The sequence below is a fragment of the Biomphalaria glabrata genome, chromosome 10 (assembly GCF_947242115.1).
Source record: "Biomphalaria glabrata chromosome 10, xgBioGlab47.1, whole genome shotgun sequence".
In the NCBI taxonomy this organism is placed as follows: Eukaryota; Metazoa; Mollusca; class Gastropoda; family Planorbidae; genus Biomphalaria; species Biomphalaria glabrata.
Window position 1 is genome coordinate 37,418,575 of NC_074720.1, and position 25,682 is coordinate 37,444,256.

Below are 25,682 nucleotides of genomic sequence, written 5' to 3' on the forward strand. Positions count from 1 at the left end.
ATCCGAAACATGTAAAACATTTTACAAACATTTTTTTTTACTTGATCGACTGACCAACAATGTAGTGGAAGATGTGCTGTGAGCCAATGTGGCTTTAGGAGCTGGTAGAAAAAGATGACGCAGAACCTGGGCATATGGACAGCCTTTTTGGATATTACTAAGGCTTTGGACACGGTGAGACGCGATGGTTTATGGAGGATACTTTTCCACATCTGCTACGTCATCCGCCTTTAAGTTCAACAACAATAAAAGATCGCCTTTGGCACATGGTCTTCCCACATGCGTGATAAGTGTGCGACCCAGCACAGCTCTTGAATGGTACGTAGGCCTATTGCCTCTATACTATCTGCCCTGCCCTCCACCAGAACGTAGTAGGTTAACTCTTTCTCTCCTAACTGACGATACCAGCGTTGATTCCACCAGAATGTGGTAAATAATTACGGAGAGAAAGAGTTAAGGTAGTCCTACCCGCGTATACCTATTACGGAGCGAATGCACTTTTGATGAAAGCGTTCGAGTAGCCTTGGATGACTCATCTCTAATTTTTAGTACGGGACAGCATGCGCCGTCGGTGCGGAGAACTTGATGTAGATGCCATTCTGCAGGCAGGCGTCATCTCATTTCACGTATCATTGCTATAAAGAATATGTCGAAGAGTGTTAGATCAAGCCCACACTCCTGCTTTACATCATGTTTTTACAGAGAAATGAGCTGATAGGTTACCATTGTACTTGATGTGACCCTTTTGACTCTCATGCAGCTGCTTCGGAATAGCGATGAATCTGCGTTAGGCATCCGAGTCGAGATAGAATCCTCCACAAGCCATCGTGACTCACTGTGCCAAATGCTTTGTGGAGATCGAAGAAAGCAGCGTACAAGTCCAGCTTCTGTTCTCCGCATTTTCTCTGCATTTGACACAAAACAAAAAATCATGTTCAATGTACTTCTACGCTCCAAGTACCAATTACTTACTACTGTAAGTACCGCAGGCAATATTTTCCCATTTAAATGGCAATTTGCGTCATCAAACTTTGATGTCCTAAATAAATGACGCAAATGCATCCGATAGAGGAAGTTGTTTTGTTTTTCTCTCTTTCCTTGCGCAAGAACCACAGATCAAGAGCAACAATATTCTCCCGGAGCTCACATCAGATTTTATTTCCAGGAAGCTGATAGGGGGAACTAAACCTGGAACTCTAAAACGTCATCAAATTTACCCGTGACAGACGCAGAGACAGACAAACACATTGATGTTAATGAAATGCATTGCTGCAGCAAGAAGGGCAAATACAAAGATATTTCACACAGAACTTCTGTATTGGTACCGGTATTATAACTAGCCTAAATCTAGGCTTATCCATCTTCTTGTTTGTATGTTTTTAAAAACTAATGTTCCTTCAATGATTTCTGTGTTGATTTAAGGATAACGCAGTGATGGCCAAACTATTTCAGTCGGGAGGGGGGGGGAGGAGATGCTGTAAACATTAATTTCCAAAACGCGACCGCTTTACTTTACAAAATAACAATAAATTGAATAATAAATGGTTTCAAGCATGCAGAAAAAAAAGACTATTTCTCCTTTATGAAGCTGTCTATCTATCTATCTATCTATCTATCTATCTATCTATCTATCTATCTATCTATCTATCTATCTATCTATCTAGGCATATCTATCTATCTATCCATCCACCCACCTACCCCCCACACCCAAAAATATCAAATAAATAAATATCTATCTATCTAGGCCTATCTATCTATCTAGGCCTATCTATCTATCTATCTATCTATCTATCTATCTATCTATCTATCTATCTATCTATCTATCTATCTATCTACCTACCTACCTATCTATCTATCTATCTATCTATCTATCTATCTATCTATCTATCTATCTATCTATCTATCTATCTATCTATCTATCTTTCTATCTGTATATCTATCTATCTATCTATCTATCTATCTATCTATCTATCTATCTATCTATCTATCTATCTATCTATCTATCTACCTATTTACCTATCTATCTATCTATCTATCTATCTATCTATCTATCTATCTATCTATCTATCTATCTATCTATCTATCTATCTATCTATCTGTATATCTATCTATCTATCTATCTATCTATCTATCTATCTATCTATCTATCTATCTATCTATCTATCTATCTATCTATCTATCTATCTACCTAGGCCTATCTATCTATCTAGGCTTATCTATCTATCTATCTATCTATCTATCTATCTATCTATCTATCTATCTATCTATCTATCTAGGCTTATCTATCTATCTATCTATCTATCTATCTATCTATCTATCTATCTATCTATCTATCTATCTATCTATCTATCTGTATATCTATCTATCTATCTATCTAGGCCTATCTATCTATCTAGGCTTATCTATCTATCTATCTATCTATCTATCTATCTATCTATCTATCTAGGCATATCTATCTATCTATCTATCTATCTATCTATCTATCTATCTATCTATCTATCTATCTATCTATCTATCTAGGCATATCTATCTATCTATCTATCCATCCACCTACCTACCCCCCACACCCAATAGTACTTCAGATGTTAATGAATAATTGTTTCAACATGATCCGAGAGTGGGTAGTGGAGAAAAAAAACGTGTACAAACATTTACCAGACAGACAATTGATATAAGCCTTGTAAAAAAAAGAGTAAATGTGTAGAATTGAAATTAATTAATTGAAACTATAGGCGATCTGGCAGTACATTTAGAGGTTTTTTAAAAGAGTGCAAATTTTGTATTGTCTTCTTTCAAAAGCAAAATTAGTGGTGAGTGAATCAATCAGACCCTTGTATATATTGTTATGACATGATTAGGAATTAGTTATTTGTTTCGGGAATAGGGTAAAGTTTTACTTAGCGACGATGACGTAAAGTTGGTTAAAAAACAAGAACGCTCTAAGTGACGCTACAAAGAGGACGCTTCGTATAGAGCAGTACAATAGACATACGGATTTACGGACATAGCTGACATCGGACGATTCCCTTCTTGATTATTAAATATATTTGTAGAACAACATCAGCGTCGACTACATATTTTGATTGTTTCGGCCTTTCGCCGGTGTTACTGAAGTAGTTCGAGTTCAGTGTTACTTCCAGTCAGATCTACACTAGTTATATTTCAAAGAATCAACACCGCGCAGAGGCCTTAACAACGTGGCGACCCCAGACTCGGAGCTCACTGGCATCAACATCCAGAAGTATAGAAGCCCTCTGTTAGGAGGAGGCAGAAGTTAACGTCATCGGCCTAGTCTGCAGCTAGACCCTGATTATACAGCCACGTCGGCGAAGAAAAGCCAGTGAGGTCCTGGACTCGTAGACCTAAGAGGTAACGAGATATAGATCTAGATCTACATGTGTAATTTGTAAACGCCCATACGTTGGGGCATCGTATTGAAGCCTATAGTTTTGTATCGAGAAGGCTACCCTTGTTGAAGGGAAGTAAACCGTCCTGTCAAAGCCGTACTGAAGAGATATCGCCTGCCCGGCATCTTGAGAACGAACGTGAAGGTCACCTCTGCAAGGCCAAGATCGACCGTTGAGGTCACGCCAAAGAACTTTATACGTAGGAGCCATCGTACTGCCTACGACACTTAAGTGCAGTAGTGTTATATTGCTCTACGGCTCGGCTGAATCTGTGCTACACGTTAGATAGCCAGATAGCCGGTACTTTAGCACTGGACTTTGACTTTGTCGCTGTGTCAACTGTTGGACCGTCCCAGTTTCGCTTTGTACAGACGACCACCTGGGAGCACCGTACCAGCAACCGGAACCAGACGCTACGCCACCGAAGAACCGGAGCCAGACGACAGATCACCGAACACCAGAACCAGACGCCGTACCACCGAAGAACCGAAGCCGTTGCAGACCAGCACCGAAGGAACGTGGAGAGCCGAAACGTTCGCTGTCCTTATCTCACCGCTAGTGAAGACATCGCCGTGAGCCTTGCCGCCGGGACAGACATTAGCGTAGGAAGAGTTGACCCCAGACTGATCGTAGAGTTATCGTCGCTTCTTGGACAGATAAGTGTTATTTAACTGCTTTCTCCTTAGGATAATTAGAGTCTGTAGGGAAGTGACCACTCGCTAGATTATCACTACCAGGTTAAATCGTGGTGGATTGGGGATATCCTTAAAATTAGGTGTAATCTAGCAAGAGGTCCAGATATACGTTTAACTGTTAATTCGTCCTGTATGTGAATGTGAATCATTTAGTTAAGCATTTTTTAGTAACGTCATGTATTAATTGTTTGCAATACTCCCGTCCTAGGTCTTACTGTCAGACGAAAGTCTCATTCATTAGAACTAGATCTATAGTTTGGTGTTTATCGAATTTAAGTTTATTTTCATAGTTTATTTGTATGAGTCGTAAGGTATATACACTCCTGGCTGTGAAAGCAGGTAAGAAGTAACTAAGATCTAGCGTAATCTAGACTAGATCTGAAGGATAATCGAGGTGAAACCTGATTGCCCATTTGTAATATTAGTATTTGTAAATAGACAGGTTGGTCTATTTACCGGCGACTCGTGTTAAGTAACACGTAGTCGGTTGAGTGTGCGTGTGTCGCACATCGTATTCAGTCGGGTCAGAGTGTAGCCTACACACTGGTACCAAGGATACTAAGTGTATCTTGGAAAGTACAGAAGTTATTAAAAGTCGGAGTTGGTAGTCTAGACGCCGAGGGTAGAGTGACGAATTTAATTCATTTGAATCAAGAAATATTAGGAAGCCGCGGAGCGAGGTTACGCTCAAAAGGTAATTTGATTTAAAGTAACATAAAGGTAATATGGCAACTACTTCAGGTTACGACCTGGAAGAATTTAGAAAAAAACTAAAACTAATTCATGAAGCCAAGACGGAACTAGAACTACGCGGCAAAGAACTAACTGCCTATGTGCAGCAGATGGTGGCGGCGGAAGCAGAACGCTTGGAGAGAGAGAAAGCTAGAGTCAGAGAAAAAGAAGAAGCAGATCGCATAGAGCGGGAGAAGGTTAGAGAGGCGGAACGTGTAGAGAGGGAGAAAAAAGAAGAGGCGGACAGAAAAGTGAGAATTCAAGTTGAGCAGATGAGGATAGAGGCTGGTGTAAGTGTGCCCACCGAAGGGAACAGCAACAATAGTGCCAACATAGAAAGCAATAGTAGCGCCGCATGGATGAAAAAGAAAATACAACCTTTTGCGGAAGACAAAGATGACATTGGCGACTATCTAAAACGTTTTGAAATTAAACTAGCAAAGTTTAATGTACAGGAGAAGGAGTGGTCCGAAATCTTGTTGGACTTCGTACATGGGAAAGCCCTCACGATTTGCTAAAACCACGACCACTCGATGCAAAACAGCTATCAGGTGCTAAAGAAGGAACTGCTAAACGCATACGGGCACAACGCGGCAACGTTCAGAAAAAAGTACTACGAGAACACACCATCCAGCCAAGTTGATCCACAAACAACCATCAACTCTGAAAAGGACTTCTTCAATAAATGGCTCGGATTCGAGAATGTGGAAAACTCATAATGAAAGCCTGAAGAACTTTATCCTGATCGACAATTTCATCAATAAGTGCGACCCTCAGCTACAATCCTTTATAAAGGAAAGAAACCCTAAAACGATTGAAGACTTGGTAGAAATCATTAGGATCTTTAAGAATGCTTACCCAAACAATACAATTTCGGTTAGAGACCACAAAAAAGTTATTGACCTGGTAAATTATGTAAAGAGAAATGATGGTAATGATACGGATTATGGTAGGAGAAACGATAGGTCCAGGGAACGTTGGAACAATGGTCGGGATAGTTATGAGGGCATAAATGAGAAATCCTGGGAAAATGAGAATAATGGTAGAGAAAGCTATGATAGGAGAATAGATAGACCTAAAGCGGGTGATAGAAACCTTAGGGATGTGACATGTTTTAACTGTCAGGAAAAGGGACACATGGCATACCAGTGTGAGAAACATAAAGGGAATGATGCTGGCAATAGAAATGCACAGGGTAACAGTGGCACTAATGACAGGGGAGGTAATCAGGGAAACCGTAGACAGGAGAGGGATAATCGGCCACCGGATAGGGTTAATTTTGTAAGGAGCATCCAAGACAAGGATCGTGATAGTGGACATAGTGAACCAGATGAAGAAATTAACTACGTTGATTGTGGGGAAGATGGATTTAAATTATATCCGGGCATGATAAATAATAAACAGATAAATGTGATCCGGGACACAGCTAGCATTACACTCGCGGTTCGAGGGGGATTAGTTAAATCTAAGGATTATTTAGGCTATACCAAATCAGTCAGATTGGCAGACGGCGCAGTTAAGAGATTCGAAGCGTGCAAAGTGTTCCTTCGATCTCCATTGTATACAGGGTATTGTGAAGGAGTAGCCATGCCGAGGTTATCTAGAGATGTTTTACTTGGAAATGTAGCAGGTGTCAGAGCCGCTACTGACAAACAGGTTAGAAGTTGGAAAAGCAGGTATGGCAACATGAGGCGAAACAAACCTAGAAAGGACAGAATTTGTTTTAACTGCCACAAACATGGTCACATCGCTAGAGACTGTTGGAGTAGGGCAGAACAGTCTGAACAGAGTTCGGATAGAAGGCACAGGTTTGTATCCGACAGTGATGATAGAAGAGATGACTGTGGTAGCGGTAATCGCAGGTCATACAGAGGTAGAAGGCCACACGCGGGCTATAGTGGCGTAAGAAGAGATGTTAACTCCAGTTGGAGAGAACAAATGTATGGGTCGTGTAGATAGCCTGTGAAACATAGCACTAAGCGATCGTAGTGTGTGTGAATAAGTTGGATTTTATTTAAATTGTTTATTCTTAATTAATTGACTTAACTAGTAGTCATAACTAGACGGGTATTAGGTTGTTTTAAGGTATCTTGGAATAGTATATATATGTTATAATATACATGTAATTTGGTTATCATTAGATTGGCTCAGTTTGGTTATTTAATTTCGGGTAGTATGTATGGATTGTATGTATGTTTGTATGAATAGAAAGGGCATTTATAAGGCGACGATGTAGTTACATCAAGAAAAAGTAAGTTTTATAATTTATTCTTTGTATTTGATCATGATCATACATCAGTCAAGAGTAAGTGGAGAGAGGAAATAAAATACACTTGTAAATGCCCGAAAGAACGTTAGGTGTATAGTGGGAGAACGAGTATTGATAAATATCAATTTGTCATATTAGGTAAAATGTCTGTCCTGACGTGTGAGGGAAAGCGGTGTAACCTCTGGAACGTGATGTGATGAAGTATAGATAGACACACCTATAGTGTCAGAGCAAACGAACTATGTCTGCGGTCACCTATGGCACATCACATTGGACACTTGAGGGAAATATGTGTTCAGAGGAACTTGATTGTGGACACAGGAAGAGAAGTGGAACTCGCAATCAAGACTCAAGTTGTGTTGTCTTTTATGTTTCCCTACATTTTGGCCCTTGCACATTGTAAGACTAAGACAGTAGATTAAAAGATTGACAGGCAATTTTTTTTAGCGGGAGGGGGGAGGATTTGTTATGACAGGATTAGGAATTAGTTATTTGTTTCGGGAATAGGGTAAAGTTTTACTTAGCGACGATGACGTAAAGTTGGTTAAAAAACAAGAACGCTCTAAGTGACGCTACAAAGAGGACGCTTCGTATAGAGCAGTACAATAGATATACGGATTTACGGACATAGCTGACATCGGACGATTCCCTTCTTGATTATTAAATATATTTATAGAACAACATCAGCGTCGACTACATATTTTGATTGTTTCGGCCTTTCGCCGGTGTTACTGAAGTAGTTCGAGTTCAGTATTACTTCCAGTCAGACGTAGATCTACACTGGTTATATTTCATAGAATTAACATCGCGCAGAGGCCTTAACAATATATATAAGTAATATATATATATATATATATATATATATATATATATATATATATATATATAGATAGATAGATAGATAGATAGATATATAAATATATATATATAAGAGCGACATAGATAATTAGCATTCTGAAAATCATATCAGATTTTATTGCATCCCAAGCTTAACTTATGTACCTTGACCCAGCAGGCGACTGGTATTACTTAACCTATGTACCTTGACCCAGCAGGTGACTGGTATTACTTAACCTATGTACCTTGACCCAGCAGGTGACTGGTATTACTTAACCTATGTACCTTGACCCATCAGTTGACTGGTATTACTTAACCTATGTACCTTGACCCAGCAGGCGACTGGTATTACTTAACCCATGTACCTTGACCCAGCAGGCGACTGGTATTACTTAACCTATGTACCTTGACCCAGCAGGTGACTGGTATTACTTAACCTATGTACCTTGACCCAACAGGTGACTGGTATTACTTAACCTATGTACCTTGACCCAACAGGTGACTGGTATTACTTAACCTATGTATTTTGACCCATCAGGTGACTGGTATTACTTAACCTATGTACCTTGACCCAACAGGTGACTGGTATTACTTAAACTATGTACCTTGACCCAACAGGTGACTGGTATTACTTAAACTATGTACCTTGACCCAACAGGTGACTGGTATTAACCAGGAGTACTACGACTTCGTGGAGTCCTCCAGCCAGATCGCCAACGAGAGTGCCCGGAGCGGAATGAGAAAGGTGCAGAACAGGCTGATGAGGTCGCCGTACTCGGAAATTCACATTCCGCCGGACTGCACGTTCAACATGGTGGAGGAGAATTATTTCGCCAAACAGAGTGGTTTCACTGTAAGGTCACTGGAGGCGTTGGGTCAAATCTCATGTTACTAGGCCATAAACATTAAGCGTGGGGGCTGAAGGTTATATGTAGAGTGATACAAGATGTTGTGTTAGATTATATCAGCAGTTCTCAACTTTTTATGCTCGGCGACCCCACTCTGTCGCGACCCCCCCCCACACACACACACACAGCAATAGAAGAAAAGACTAAAAACAATCTATTTTTTCGATGGTCTTAGGCGACCCCTGGCAAATTGTCAATCGACCCCTCCCCCTAGGGGGTCGCGACCCACAGGTTGAGAACCCCTGGATTATATGCTTATTTAGTAGGGCTCTCCGTCATGTTTAGTGCTACCAATTTAGTGCTAGGCCATATTCATCATATGCCTTTAGAGTAGGACTTATGTCATCTGTAGCGTTAGATCAAAGTTAGTGATACGTCATATGCCCTTTAAGTAGGACTTATGTCCTGTGTAGCGTATTGTTAGGCTGTAAGGCCTACACATTGTGTGCTCTTAGGTCACATTAAGTGTTTGTCTTAGGGCATGTATGTAGAAGTGTGATATATAAATATATTATTATGATTAAGTTGATTACACTGTACGGAACTTCATATTTCTTACACTTGGTTCTAGAAATATATAAATAGTATCTCTCTCTCTCTATATATATATATGTACACGCCTACAATTTGAATATTTCCCTATTAAAGTAGACATGCATTAAGCTTACAGTGGAATATACATTCCAAGACTTTTTAAAAATCTTATTGTAAAAATGATTCATGTGTATGCCTAATCAAAAATAGTTATTCATGGTCAAAAAAAAAAAAAGAATTGGGATAGGGGTTTGTTTTAAAAGACTTAAAAGTAGCCGTTTCATCTATTTTGAGCTAGATACCGACTGGTGAAAGGAATGTTGACAGCGCTTTTATTAACTGAGATCTAAGTTTGACAGACTGACGAACACGGCAGCTGTAAATAAACAGCTACTTTTTCCTAAGGGGACATTAACAAATATCGTCAGTAACGCCAATAAATAGGTCCACAGTCTATATATTATACTCTAGGCCCTACAACATTTGCCAATAAATAGGTCCACAGTCTATATATAGTACTCTAGGCTCTACAACATTTCCTCTAAAATATTATTGTCTCACCGACCTACATTCTCACAGATCCTTTCTTTTATTTTTTCAATGTAGGTTGGCTCATGGAAGAAATATGTAAGTTAACCACTTAGTTTTAATAAGATAATATAAGATGAAAATAAGATAAGATAAGGTTAGCGTTATTATTAATAAGTGAAAGTTAAGATGCGTGAAAGCAATCATATCCAAATTATCGAAGGAAAAGATCGAGTCAACTGTTCCGAGTTTAATCTTCCAGAACAAGTGTTGCCTTATTCTTTTTCCTGCTTGTTTGTTTGTCTTCAAATCTGATTCTCTGCTTGCGGCATAGCTTCAATTATGTCTGCCTCTTCTTCTTTTTCCTGGTACTGTTCCCTGAAGGAAGGTTTTTGCGAGCCCTTAAGATCTTGTAATATGGCCATAGATTTTTAGCTTGCGTTTTTTTTTTGTTTTTTTTTACTATAGGTGATCATAGAGTCCAATGGCTGCAGCAAGTGTTCATTAAAAATACATAATTACAAATATGATATTTTTTGTAGGAAGCAGCAGAGTTTCAAACAGTCAAACTGAACATATTTAAAGGCTCGACCAGCAAGGTAAACATAATATTAGCTAGATCCACATTGTAGATGTACACTAAACTATTCAGGCTACCATTAGCTATGTAGAAATTACCTTTTTTTTTCGGATATTATAAACTGTGATGATATACCATTCTACATTTTGATGTTGTTTAATTATGTGAAAAGATCAGTTTTAAATTAGCTGAGGGATAAATGAATGACGACACATCTCTCACGCACAGATCCATCTGGTGATTCATAAGAAATCCTCTTTCATTGGAATCATGAAGGTTCTTCCCCCTTCCAAGATGTCCGAGGCGCGCACTGAGCTCAACGTCCTGAGTCTCTCTAGAGATAGCCCCTTCATTATACGTGTGATGGATGGCTTTGTACTGGAGGTCAGTACAGAGTTGTAGTTTTCCTAATGATAAATGTCGTCTGCTATTAGTTCTCAGATAAATAAAATACCATCACCCTTTCCGCGTACCCTTGCAAAGAAGTGTAATTACGTCATCAAAACGTGTGTTTGGCTTTCCCAGCAAAAGACGTGCACTACATAATGTGTCTTTTTTTTCCCCCAGAATTATTACATTTTTCTCGAATTTGCTCCATTTCGGACGTTAGATCACCTAACTCAGGCCATGAGAGGATTGGGGTCAGACTGTGCCAGGTCAGTATAGGTTTGATTACTTAAATCGATTTCTTTGCCTAAGCCGAAAGTCTTAAAATATCCAATTAAATTAAGTTTCCCATCTAAACGATTGAGGCCAAATGTTTCTGTGAACACAATAAAAGTTTCCCTTGCAGTGTCTCGTCTGCTTCTATCAACAGATTGTACGCCATGGAAGTTACTTGCGCCCTCAAGTTTCTACACGAGAGGAACATAATGCATAGGTCAGGCTTTTTTTTTATTGTCATTAGAGTTTAATTCAATGGATACCAGCACATATAGAACTAGAAGGATATGAGAAGGTTGAGACACTCGCCTGTAGTGGGAGAACAAAGTCACAATTAAACATTGCACTCTATCCAGAAGAAATGAAGTAACTAGTAGTGAATAAAATAAATGAGAAATGTACAAGCTCTCAGCCAAATCACAAGAAAGTTGATGCCTATTTTAAGCTATCCCGACAAGATCAACGTCTAATCTTTCGACTCAGGACTGGACATAACAGAATGAGACAACATATGTACCGGAAGCTCAAAATTGGAACCAGTGAAATCTGCCCATGTGGAGTGTCACCAGAGAATGCTGACCATGTCCTTCAAATTGTTCTCTTTACCATGAGTCCCACACAAGACACTGGCCCCAAAACACTTCAATAGAAAGAAAACTGTATGGAGAGCTCCTTGATTTGGAAACCACTCCGCAGTTCATCTCCTATATTGGTCTAATCATCTGAACGCTCCAACATAAAAATGAGAACGAGGAAGAAGAATTAGAGTTAAAACTAGATCTTTTGAAACTTTAGACTTTAGACTCTAGGCAAGCAGTATAAGCTATCGTTCTGTCTGAAAGACTTCTGTGACTTCTAAGCAGACGCTAATTCGTTTTTTTCGGGGGTTGTGGTCCCAAAACACTCGGACTAAAGGCGAGGCCGAATTGTGGGTGTTAGCCATTAAATAGGCACCTAAAGGAGCGTGTGGACAATAAAACTGTGACAGGTTGTGACTTGCTGTGGCTCTCTTCCAACCCCAATAGTGCAATAAACTCGGTTCCATTTTGGACCCTAGCCCAGAGGCGTAGTGAAGGGAGGGCAAGGGGGTATGATGCCCCGGGCGCCACCCCCAAGAGGTGCCACACGCAGAGGGACGAAAAAAACAACAACAAATATGATTGTTTGGAAATTTGTAATTAACAAACATTTTCACATCGAAATAATTACTAATTGCATGCCATGATCTGTCTTAGGCCTATATACTCTCGTCATGCTTAGTTTAATTCTATAAGAGACTTCAACTCGCGTTAAATCGTATGCATTCACTGTATTCATAATTGAATTTTAGAAAAATCGAATAAAAAATTTCAGAAACACCACAGAGTATCTTCTTAGCGCGTAAAACCGTAGAGTATTTTGTAGAAGTTAAAATTGTTGTAGGTATTTTAGTTAGAACTTTCTGTTGTTCTTTGTTAAATATATTTTATTTATAAGTCTATATTTTTATGCGATGTTTATGGAAAAAAAAGGGGTGGGGGTAAATACCTTGCCACGGGCTCACGTTTTGCTTAGTACGCCTCTGCCTAAGCCCTATTGGAGTTATATATTTATTTCCCTTATGTCTGACTTGTAGGTAATGCTTTTTTAGCCATTTTGAAAATGATTCTTTTCTTTTGTCCTACTTTTGTCCACAAGAGATGTCAAACCTGAAAACATTTATATCTTGCTGTCGGGTCATGTTGCTCTAGCTGATCTGGGATCCTCGCTGCGGATGGATGGCGACACCATCGTCTCTGCTGCTTGCGGAACTTACGTCACGCGGCCTCCGGAGGTAATAATAATTTTAAAAAAATCAAATCATTATGTTATATATATATATATATATACATATATATTTAAAATATATATTTTACTGATTATGGGTTTGTTCTCTAAGTCTTACCCAAAGAAGATCGTGCGAAACTTTTACATCACAAAATAAACTACATACGACTTCTAGTGGTTTTATCTCAATGGAACAGTGATCGCGAAGGTACTCCTTGACTCCCAACAGACTGTACTGTCTGTGTGAATATGTTAAATTTCATTTGTTTCAGGTCTGGAGCGGCCACCCTTACTCGAAGTCTGTTGACATTTGGCAGTTTGGCATGACTTTGTTCAATATCATTTCTAATTCGGTACATCAAAACCTTCTATCTATCTATCTATCTATCTATCTATCTATCTATCTATCTATCTATCTATCTATCTATCTATCTATCTATCTATCTATCTATCTATCTATCTATCTACCTACCTACCTACCTACCTACCTACCTACCTATCTATTTATTTATTTATTTATTTATTTATTTATTTATTATGTGGCTTAGCTAGGGATTTGGGGTTCCGGGGCTTGACCTCATTAAGGGTCCCTGCATTTTGACATTCGACATCATAACATGAGATAATGGAGTAATATTTAATGTAAAAACAATATTGGACACTCATCCCCGGGGGGATTTTCCTTAGCTATGCCACTGTGATAATCTAACTATTCTATCTATCTGTCTGTCTGCCTGTCTGTCTTTCTGAATGTTTGAATGTCTGTACATCTGTCTGTCAGTCTGTATTTCTCTCTCTCTCTCTCTCTCTCTCACTCTCTTATTATATCTATCTATCCGCCATCTCTTTTCAGACATTTTAGGTCACAGCGTTTTTCAAACTCTTAGGTGCACCCCTTTAGCGGGACGCCTACTTGCATGGTATAGATAAATCCAATCTTGTTAAAAACAAATACACCGTTGATATAAGTGAATTCTTTTAATCTTATAAGTACTGGCAAAGAGGGAGACATACCGACAGCGTATTCAAAAAAGATCCATTTAAAACGTTTCGACAATTATGCCAATGTGAGTCGAGTCCAGTGTTAACCGAGAGTCCAGTGTTAACCGAGAGTCTAGTGTTAACCGAGAGTCCAGTGTTAACCGAGAGTCTAGTGTTAACCGAGAGTCCAGTGTTAACCGAGAGTCTAGTGTTAACCGAGAGTCCAGTGTTAACCGAGAGTCTAGTGTTAACCGAGAGTCCAGTGTTAACCGAGAGTCTAGTGTTAACCGAGAGTCTAGTGTTAACCGAGAGTCTAGTGTTAACCGAGAGTCCAGTGTTAACCGAGAGTCCAGTGTTAACCGAGAGTCCAGTGTTAACCGATTGTCCAGTGTTAACCAATCTTTAGGTCGTCAGATTACTCCAACGATTCTCGGTGGCTCAGGTACCATCGCTCTGTTGACATTTCTCGTGTAAACGAATGCGCCACGCTTGAAGACATCTTGCCAAACACAAGGATAATCTTACGACGAATACGACGATCTAGCCCAGGGGTTCTCAACCTGTGGGTCGAGACCCCATTGGGGGGGGGGGGGTCGATTGACGATTTGCCAGGGTTCGCCAAAGACCATTGTAAAAATTGTCTATTCTTCTATTGCTGTGTGTGTGTGTGCGGGGGTGGGGGGGGTCACGGCTAAGTGGGGGATTGTAAAAAGGGGTCGCCGAGCATAAAAGGTTGAGAACCGCTGCTAGCCCCTCAGACACATATATGCCCCCTCCCCCCTGTCTCGAACGTCTCTGATACATCAGTATCGGCTCGACTCACCCTGGAACCATTCTCGTATAAGGTGCTATGGCACAATTAGAAATTAATTATTTGTTTCGTAAATAGGGGAAGCATTGACCAAGAGACAACGACGTGACTAGTAAAAACTAGACTCGGTTTTAAGGGAGAATAGCGAAATATCAACCGAAGCAAACCGAATACTTTTGGAAGGCTTTAGAGAAAGGAGCTTTTTAGGAACGTAGAGATTTACCAAGACGACATTCGACGGTTAACTTTGTTATTATTTAACTTTTGTCGACTATCTTCTAGTGTTGGCCTTTCGACTATGTTATTGTATTTGGTCATTTTCGTGTTACCTCCCTTGGACTTGGTTGCATCACACAGCGCGGAGGCGTCTATCATAGGAGAATGAATTCTAAAGCTGAATGAAGAGTTGCATTAGACACAGCGCGGAGGCGTCTATCATAGGAGAATGAATTCTAAAGCTGAATGAAGAGTTGCATTAGACACAGCGCGGAGGCGTCTATCATAGGAGAATGAATTCTGAAACTGAAAGAAGAAAAACGTACCGAATCCCTTTGCTCCCACATCACACCAGCTGGCTAGGGGGTTGTGGGATAGATTCTTGAGTCTGGGGGTGCTTCTCTGGTAAAAAGTTTTGATTTTAAAATGTGTAGCTTGCAGCAATGCAGTTCGATGATAGAGATGGCATTTGTTGCAGTGGCCCATAGTCCACCCCAACCGAGAGAAACACATTAGTTTAGTCAACAATGGCAAGATTCTATTCTCCGATCATTTCAAAGACGATGCTTCCACCAACCTAATTGGCAAGGTAAGAGACAAATGTGGCCAGCGAGCGCATGAATAGGACTTGTTTTTTGGGTAGGCTAGTTTTGTTCACTTTCTTTAATTGCGATTTCTGCAAGGAAATGGTCTAGATATACGTTTTTGAAAAATCAGCCCAATAAATCTTACATAGTCTCGTCTGTCATGTGTTAATAAAAATGTCTGGATTTATTGTGTGGGCAGAAATTCTGGCACTATACGGCTCCAAAGGTTTAAAAACTGCTTCTAGTGCCAAAATGCTGTCGTGGCAGGCTCGCGCGGATTTCTGCCACTCCACAGAACATTGTTGGAATATTAGAAAAAGAAATATTTGTTAGTACTTTCTAATAGTTAAGAAGGCGGCAACCCTTAGAAGCTTGAAACATATAGTGTTACATCCTGACAGATCCATTGACGCCACTGATCCCAAACTGTATCTTTACTTGCTGTTCCTTTGGATGCATCAGCTGCGTAAAGAGAGGGGGTGCCTGATGTGTGTGTGTGACATCGTTTCGACCATGTCTAATGCCCAGACATTAATCTCATTTCTTTGAGACCATCCATAGTTGCTTGGTGACTGAAGGCCGCATCATCAAGAAAAAAAAAGTTGAATTAAACGGAACCAATCTACTTGGGCTTCATTATGCTATTTGGTCAGAAGTTTGCGGTCTCGACTGAAAGCATTCTCCAGGCTCGGTTCTGGGCGAGTCTCTCCAACTGTCCCCACTTCTAGCCCTGTAACGGCTTCACAATGGTGTGAAAGGGCCTGATCTTCTTGGTGGGGACTAATTCGATGGCTCTAAAGGTATTCTTCAACTGATGGAAGGCTGCTTGAGATTCACCAATGCGGGTTCTGACATCTGCTTCTGTTCCTCCATGGTTATACTGCCAAGGTACTTGAACCTTTCCTACTCTTCCAGTGCCGCTGTAATGGGTGTGTCGTTGGACGCCATGATCTTGACCACTTTGCTTTCTCTCTATTTATGGTATGACCCAGTCTAGTTGAGTTTTCCTCAACGCGCATATCTTTTCCTGCATCTGTTGATTTGAGAGAAGAGCCAGGTCATCTGACAAGTCGAGGTCATCCAGCTGCTAGTCTGGGCATTACTTGTTTAAAATATACACTTTCTTTTTTGTTAGTATTAAATTTTGCTGAGTGTTTTATTTTTCTCTTTGTCCAGATGCTGCAGATCAATCCAAACAGAAGACTTACCAGTAGCCAGATACTAAAACATGAATATTTTGAGCCTCTGAAAGAACCGTACAGTCCTCCTTTTACTCGTGAGTTACATCCCCCCCCCCACTTCACCGTGTGCCTTTTCATTGTCGAAATCAACACAGCGGTGTAAATATCTACAATATGACCCACAATATTTACCCACATCATGATAGATTGTTTGTATAGGGACCGGGGGAAACATCCAAAGAAATTAAATTTCACAATGAATTCATTAGTATCAAATAGTTAATACTGATACCATCGTTACATTTCAATAAAAATGGCTGTTGTAATTTAAAACAACAACCAACAATTTAAGCTCTCTTTAAAGACAACGTCTTTTAAGTATGCACCTCCAAGTTCAATAAACACAACCACTTTCTGTAAGCACTACCACTTTCTCTGAGGACCATCAATCCCATTACGATCTTGTGTAATGTTTTAAGTACACCTTTCAGAGCTTGCGATCTAATGGGCAGATGATGTCAAGCTCATCTATTTCTATTGTCTAAGGTTTACGAGGGTGTCTTATGACCAGCACAACGACCAACTGCCTTTACTAATGTCAGTTACCTGTGTTGGGTGGACCGAGAGGCATCCTAAAAATCCCGAAATTATAAAAAATCGCTGACTTCACCGAGATTCGAATCCCAGTTTAGAAGCTACTCAACCACCAAGCGATTGATATACATCGTGGTAGACAGTTCCACTTGTGCTCACACTCCCCACCCCAGCTTAGTAGTAAGCACAGGGAATGGGTTAACTTGCTTCTTTTTTATCATAGTTGTTTATATATTGATGAAAACCAGCTGGATCTTATAGAGCAGCGGTTCTCAACCTTTTAAGCTCGGCGACCCCTTTTTTTAATCCCTAACTCTTCCGCGACCCCCATCAACACATAAACACATAAACAGCAATAGAACAATCCATATTTTCGATGGTCTTAGGCGACCCCTGGCAAACCGTCAATCGACCCCAAAGGGGGTCGCGACCCACAGGTTGACAACTCCTGTTATAGAGTGTGACTTTTGTATGAGTTAGTGTATGCTTTTGCTTGTCCTGATGTGTGCTTGTCTCAGTCAGCGGGTGCGTGCTCATTTTAGTATTGCTTTGACATCCACAGCGCTCCAGTTGTTCAACCTGTTTGACCTTGGCGAGGAGGAGGTGGTCATCAAGGTCTTAGTGAACTCGCTGGAGAGCACATTGTGATCGCATGCTAGGAACTGTCTGAAGTCGCAGACAGATATTGGAAAAATGTTGAGCCCAAATATGAACTGTTTCTCCTCTCCCCCTTTCAGACCCCCTCAGGTAGCAAGGTGTTATCTTAGAAGGAGATTAATGAGCTGGTCTCAGTGATAGATTGGGGTGCCGAAATCGGTCCTAGCATTAGCACACAATATGTTCACACTAACCCGCATTCTATATGTCCATAATAAGTATATATCTTAAATTATCTGTTCATCGCTTGGAGATTGAAGCTTCCAAGTGGCAAGGTTTACAGTTATAAGTTATTGAATTATTCGGGAAAATGCGTTAGGCTAGTATTACTCTGTAAACTCCTGAAAATCATTTATAAAAGGTAAGTCAAGGACCAACCATGAGTCTCCGTGGGCCCCTTTTTAGATGAGAATATTATAAAGTCTTTGGCAATTTAATACGAGACTTATTAGCCTACCATTATGCGGCGGTCCTGCTGGTGTATAGTGTGCCGACCACCAGTTTTCCCCGAATGATCATATGACCAGTCCACCCGTGGCTAGGCCCATATGGTTTTCAAGTCAGGCATAAAATAATACTAATCAACCCCAAAAGGAAACAAAGCTTTGACTTTTGATGATTGGACATAACTCAAAAAACTCTAGAGACACTGAAGTTGAATGAAGGAAGATGTTTTTGATCAATACCACAGAATTTGACCAGTGGAAAGAATATAGAATCCTGTTTTAAAAAAGTAACATTTTCCCCCATCATGTCATTTGATATAATTGAGAACTAGATGTACCAGGAATTTAGTTTTGCGTGCTATTATTATGTGTGAATTTTATGTTGAAGTTTCTTGTGTTACAAAATAAATTGATTTCAACTTTTATTTAACTTTGTGTTTTCGTGTCTCCTTTGCTTTTAGTCTGTCCTTTTGTTGGTCTGGTTCCTGGAAACTCAGTATCTATCGAAGCCGTAGAAGAGGGGTTCCATTGGACAAATCGATTTTATTTTAGGCTTTGAGTCCGTGACATGCGAATCAGAGATGAACATTGCACATCTAGTCAAATACAGTAAATTACATTTGTTCAAAGATTTATTGAAGAAAGGTTTTCATTTTTTTTTTATAAAGAGCGTAAAAAGGATCTTAAAAATGAAACTGTAAAAAAAGGGAAGAGAACTCTCATTTAACTTTTTAGTGTAAAAGATCCCCAAATCAACAAAAAAGTGATGGAAAAAGTTAATACATTTCTTACCTTTCCATTGGCTATTGTTAAAACCTTTTGCATACACCATTTTTAAAATGTAAATTTGTTTTAACACCCCCCCCCCTCTCTCTCTCTCTCTCTCTATCTCTTCATTGTACACTCTGCACATTGAGAACATCGCCTCCTCTATTTAGTACATACTAAACAAAAATCATACTATCTGGATTGTCATTGGGTTAACTTACAAAGAGTGAAAGTATACTTACAACAAAGGCTATATAAATAATTCAAACGAAGTCGTTTAAATATTTTGTTTAATCTCTTCATTGTAAGATATTAACAATAGACAAAAAAAATCTGAAAATAAATCTATATTTAACATTAGCCAGACGATAAGATCTAGGCGACTTATCAAAGGCACAATAACAAATTACAATCTGAACTCTGAACTATAACATTGCATTGTTATGTAGCATAGTAATCAACTAGACTTTGTTAAAGCAAGTTAACTTCTAGAACATAGGCCTAACTATATATATATATAAATATATATAGAGAGATCAATGTTCCAAACCAATTTTATATAAAGGATAACTCTAGATTATATTTGTATCAGTAAACTATTTTTCTTATGGATGCTCTCCCAAAGTTTATATCAATCTTTCATTGAAACTCATTAGGTCACCTCACTTTTAATTGTGATTATTATCTATTAGTCCTTTGTGGTTGACTACACTGTCGGGATCCTCGTTAGTCAAATGTAATAATTGTGAACTTTGTTTTCGATTTTATACACTTTGTAAAGTCTTATTAGAAGACGACATTCTCTACTTGGGTGGAAAGAAAAATAGTAGGACAAAAGTTTGTTACAAAGCTTCTATCAACTCACTCTGTCTGTCTGTCTGTCTGAAAAAAAAGTTCGAATACGTTTTTTTCTCCTATTTCCCATTCTCGGATCAAGTTAAAACTTTGCACAATAATTCATAGCACCTAACAAGGCAAAAAAAAAAAAACAACACCATTTATTAATTAATTGTTCGTGAATAACTATTTGTTTGATATCGAAGTAAAGGGAATGAGCCTACTTAATGAGAGTTGTGGATGTATATATGGATTTAGTCCCCTTAATACGTTTTGACACGTTTTCCTATTTTTCGGATCAAGCTGAAATTTTGCAGAATTAGCTGTAGTCGATGACAATACACAAATCAATCCAAATAGTTACCAATTAGGTAATCATTTAGTAGTAATTAATTGTTTTGTTTTATGTATCAGTAAGGGAGTTAAACCCTGTAATTTACAGATAAATGGCAGTAATTAGCGGTTCTTTCTTTAGATAAGCTTTGTTTTTTTTTTTAAGTATTATTTTTTTTCTATTGCTTGTTTTTTCTTGTTGATGCTACTATTAGGGTCTATTCGTAACCGGAAGTCTTAGATACAAAGATATATATTTCAGAGGAAGGGCATCAAATGAAAAAAACAACTGGATTATCTTTTATAAAAAGTCTACCTCAGTGCCATTAGTGCCATTATATTTACCTTATCTTATAAAGTGAAACAATATGAGATAGATGGACTTTATTGTAGATCTGATACATTGATATGGAGCGCATGAACTTACACCTTAGATTGTGTGGCGTGATGAGGCATTTGATATGTAAACATTATCCCTGGGTCTCAATGAGTTAACAATACACATGTCTATAATACCAGTAGATAGACAGCATTAGAAACTTCATTTTTAGAGTGCAGCTTTAGGTAGTGGTCAAGAAGAGTTAACGTTTTTTTCTCCACAAAATAAATGTGTAAATAGTCAACTAGGATCTTGGTGCAACTTTAGATAGAGGTCAAGAAGAGTTAACTTTTTTTCCCCACAAAATAAATGTGTAAATAGTCAACTAGGATGTTGTATTGGCCAGTACAACGAGTAGTGTTGTTTCTGTATTATACAAATTGGAATTCCATCCCGGAGGGCAAGAACAAATCGGGATCGACAATCAGGAACGACAATTCTTTATCACAGATTTCTTTTAACTCTGTTTTTAACATTATAGTATTTTGGTTATAACAATATAATAACTAGTTTGACAATGACAGTTATCACATTGACCCATCGAATCCAAACATTCAATAGACAATACCATGGGCGTAGCCAGGGGGGGGGTTCTTGGGGTTCAAACCCCCCCCGAAATGAAATCCCCCCCCCCCGCAGGGGGGGGGACGGAATTAAGTGACTGATTTTGGCTTTCATTTTGTTTATTTTAGGTGAGATTTTAATACTAAATCATCACTTACCACAGCACAGCCGAGGTAGTTTTGAGTTAAAAACCCTCTACCAGCGGGTTTTGAGTTTAAATCCCCCTACCTTGGGGTTTTGAGATTTTAAAAACCCCTATCAGGGGGTTTTGAGATTTTAAAAACCCCTATCAGGGGGTTTTGAGATACAAATCCCTCTACCAGGGGGCTTTGAGTTTAAAACCCCCTACAGGGGGTTTTGAATTTTAACCCCCCTACCAGAGGTTTTTGCAGTAAAATCCCCCTCTTCTATAAAACAAAAAAAAAAATGCAAACAACAATCCCAAATTCCAACAGCACAGTTGAGGAAGATTTTGTTTTTAAAACCCCATCCAAAATTTACGATAACCCCATCTTCAATATAAAAAAAAACAAATTACACACTCAAAATTCTATGAGCGTAGCCAAAGGGGTTTTGAGTTTAACCCCCCTCCCCCTTCCAGTTGGGGTTTGAAGCTAAAAAGTACCTCTTCAATATAAAAAAAAAGCAAATTACACACTATAAAATCTATGAGCGTAGCCAAAGGGGTTTTGAGTTTAAATCCCCCTCCTCCAGATGGCTTTTTCTTTAAAGTTTAAAACCCCTCCAGATGGTTTTGAGTTTAAAATTCCCCTACAGAGCGTTTAGAGTTGAAAACCTCTCTCTTCAATATTATTTTAAAGCAAACTACAGTCACCAAATTCTATGATCGTAGCTAAATGGGGTTTTAAATTAAAAACAAAACAAGCAAAAAACCCAGAGATTTTTTAGTTTAAAACCCCTCAACAGATGATTTGACGAAAAAACTTTCCTTTTCGATATAAAATCTAAAGCTAAAAACAGGCATGTAATTCCAAGAGCGTAATCAAGAGAGGTTACAAATTTCTACCAGTGGCTTGGGCTCCATTAATTAAGTGTGAATAGTCTTCTGCCGAAATTGAAAATCATTAAATGTGTCTCAACAAAGATGGCTAAGACAGATTTTAGGAGTCAGTCATAGAGATCGGGTCTAAATCAAAGAAATCATATGCCGAACTGGGAGTCGAATCCTTAGTAAGGTTGTGACAGAGCGTCGCATGAGGTTTTGCGGGACATGTTTTCCGACAAAATGAATTACGCAAAATAAGAGTTGCGGAAACAGCTTGCCGGAAAATGCGCCGAACGGCGCGAGAGGGTCTAAGTCAGTAAGAATAGCACATTAGGTTTGTGAAATAAAACTTTTTAATAGCAAGATAATGCACTGTAGATACCTCAGAATATGCATTTTGTTGGCTTTCAATACCAGAAATAGTGCTCGGCGGCGGGGCTTCGCCCCGCGCTGGGGGAGCACTGCGAACTCCAAGGGCGGGGAGTCTACAATAAACAATAAACGTCTTCCGAAAGGGTCAGAATGTAATAAAGATTAATTATGTACACACACACACACACACATATATATATATATATAATTTTTTTTTCGCGGGAGGGGGGGGGGGTCGGAGGGGGGGGGAATCCCCCCCAAAACCCTCCCCGAAAAAAAATCCTGGCTACGCCCATGGACAATACATATGCTTCGTTATAGGACAATGTATCTAAACAGTCAAGTCAATTCCTCAGGCCAACTGGAATGAACAAAACATCTAACTAATAGTTGAGCATAAAAAAAAAAGTTAATCACCGATCACAGTACTTCATTTGTTTACAAGTTAAGGTTAGGGTTAGATTATTCTTCCATGTCAGAAATCACGTTTCACTTGCCCACACAACGCGTTCTCTCTCACACACACACAACATTATGCAAAAATAGTTTTACGACATTGAGCCCTATATATAGAGAGGTAATGGATTCATTCACTTTTTAACATCTTAATGTTGTTGTTTTTTCTGACAATAAAATAATAATTTACTTAGCATAAGTTGCCTCGTTTTGAAAACGAAGTTTTAAACCAAATAACGTCTGCCTTGAATCGTCTAGCTTGAATCTGTTAGCCGCAATTTACGTATTGAATTAACCCTAACCTTCACCTTACTCCGTGGATCATTTCTATTTCTAAGATTGCAGTTGCCGACACCTGAGGCAAGGAGATCATATATACTACTTATAAAGACTACCATTTCTGGTTTCAATTCATTTTCTCTAAAAAAACAACCCGCTTGTATCTAAAACCATAAGTGGAACGCAACTACCTCCTATCTTCAATCTCCCAAAGAACACAAATATTTTAGTTATAAAGAATTATTTTAGAGGACAATTAACTATTTGTTTGATTGGGATCCTAGACTTTGTTATGTTCTTTTAAAAAATTGCTTTTGTATAGCGCATACCTCAAGCTATATCATGCTCACTGCGCTATTGTCCAAGCACGTTTGAAGACCGATGGGGAGAGAGAGAGTATCTGGTTTAAGGCTTATGGCTGTCTTAAGCTTAGTTTACACCACTTTGATGATCAGTCTTATAACACAATTAGTTGAAAGTTCTGATCGATGGTTGTGACAGAAATTAACTAGCCACTGTCACTCAGTATTTCAAAAACATATTTTGGGAATCGATACAAACTTCTGTTATGCTCGACACAATTCTTTCACAAAATCAACCGATTCTAAAACAAGGTCAATACAGACTTTGCGATACCAATTTAATATATACAATTCACATCTTCGCTTTCCATGACTGGAATTTTGTGTTTCCTCTTGGAAGTTTTAGGCCGAGAAATGTCTATGACGCCTTCGTTGTAAATAGCGAGCTCAGCTTCGTGCGCCAAGACCTCTTCAGGCACGAAGCCATCGCTGTCTGCACCAGAGTCCTGTTCGTTGTCCTCCTCCTTCAGCTCGTTCGCCTTGACCTCGGGGGGTGGAGGCGACTCGGGCGTTTTCGGCTTTTTCAGGATGCTCAACTTTTTGAGCGACAGTTTAGGTCTCTTGCTTTTTCCTTCGCTGTTCATGCTGGCGACGGAGCGGCTTCTTTTTTTGTCGCTGTCGGCTGAATGTTTGTTTGGGGTGGATGGCGCAGACAGCTCGGTTAAAGATTTGTTTCCCCTTATGACGAGGTCGAGACCGGAGCGTCTCTTTTTAGTCTTGGCCTCTAATGACACCGGCCTCTCCAGCTGGCCGGACTTGGGCTTGTACCGGACGCTGACTTCGTTGGGTCGGACCTCGTCTTCCACGGTGATAGACGCTGTGTTGTCAATGTCGTCCTCGTCTGATTCGAAAGCGAAGTTGACTTTGCCAGTGGGGGATGGGGTCGTGGGAGACTCGATGGTGATTTCAAAGTCGGAGCCCCTTCTGGGCCCTTCAACGTTGATCGTTTGTAAAGTCTGGCTCAGCCTTCGCATGAAGCTTCTCGATTTGGATTCACTCGACCCTTTCCTCGGAGAGTTTTCGGCCTGGTGGTTATCGAAAACGTCATCGTCGGCTTCATTGCCCATCACGAGATCGTCACTCTCCTCCTCCTCGTACACGACGTCCTTAATGACGTCGAAGGTCGGGGCGATGATCTCCGACACTGCCCTCCTCTTGCCGTTCAGAGTCGGGGCGCTGCGCAAAAGTTTGTTGCTGCCCGTGTGGACGCGGTAGACACTTCCGGATGTGTTTCCGTCAGACAAAGAGCGCGGGAGAACTGCTGGCCGCGCCGCGGAATTCTGGCTCAGATCCGAGAGCTCTGTCCACGAGGCGCAGGTGTGGAAAAGCTTTGTGGCTTTGGATTCTTTGAGGTAGGTGCTGCTCATGACCTTGCTGAGCTCCAAGGTCAGACCTGATTCGTCCCGCCTCCACCCATTCTGAGCTTCTTTGATGACGTCATGTAGCTCTATGTGGTCAAACGATAATCTTTCCTTTAAAAAAGACAAATGGAAAACATTTGAAGAGAGCTAGTTATTTTTTTTCTACTGTGTCATTCGTTAATAATATGTGAATATATACCATAAAAAGTTAGTAGGCTGTTAGTCAAAACCTGGCATTAAAAAAAAATGGCATGGTAATAAAGATGTCTTCCCAGTTGCGGACTGGGGGGGGGGGGGTCAAGTGTGACCACTACCACAGGCCCCGCGCTTGAAGGGGGATCCTACCAAAGGGGATTCCCTGTTACCGTCTGCTTCGAAAACCTGATGAGCTCTCATTAACTAGGATGTGTTAAACTTGGTAAATGTTTTATTGCAAGTGTGCTGGTTCTTCTTTGTACTTAATAATTACTTTCCGACTCCAGCGGGCTTAGCAGAAATTCTAGATTGTTAAATTTTCTTCTTACAATAGTTTC

At 39.7% G+C, this 25,682-nt stretch overlaps 2 protein-coding genes across 7 annotated transcripts in view; one reads left to right on the forward strand and one right to left on the reverse strand.

The window, feature by feature from the left end:
* Nucleotides 1–1,094: 1,094 nt before the first annotated feature.
* LOC106060923 (aurora/IPL1-related protein kinase 2-like) lies at nt 1,095–18,862 on the forward strand. 3 transcript variants are annotated; one of them, XM_056045304.1, is made up of 12 exons: nt 1,095–1,327; nt 8,599–8,793; nt 9,989–10,009; nt 10,453–10,509; nt 10,719–10,874; nt 11,058–11,146; nt 11,308–11,370; nt 12,831–12,966; nt 13,232–13,312; nt 15,446–15,556; nt 16,731–16,830; nt 17,892–18,862. In XM_056045304.1, exons 1-12 carry the CDS (start codon nt 1,262–1,264, stop codon nt 17,975–17,977), a joined length of 1,161 nt encoding a protein of 386 aa, XP_055901279.1. In that variant the 5' UTR covers nt 1,095–1,261; the 3' UTR covers nt 17,978–18,862. The 3 variants fall into 3 exon arrangements, with proteins under 3 accessions (XP_055901279.1, XP_055901280.1, XP_055901282.1); XM_056045305.1 differs by having other exon boundaries at nt 1,095–1,321; XM_056045307.1 differs by lacking the exon at nt 10,719–10,874.
* Nucleotides 18,863–19,479: 617 nt separating this feature from the next.
* LOC106061027 (uncharacterized) overlaps nt 19,480–25,682 on the reverse strand; it is a 64,977-nt gene continuing 58,774 nt past the window's right edge. For all 4 annotated transcript variants that reach the window (XM_056044180.1, XM_056044181.1, XM_056044183.1 and 1 more), the window contains one exon: nt 19,480–25,260. In XM_056044180.1, the coding sequence (XP_055900155.1) occupies nt 24,067–25,260 (1,194 nt within the window). In that variant the 3' untranslated portion in view covers nt 19,480–24,066. The remainder of the gene's footprint in view (nt 25,261–25,682) is intronic.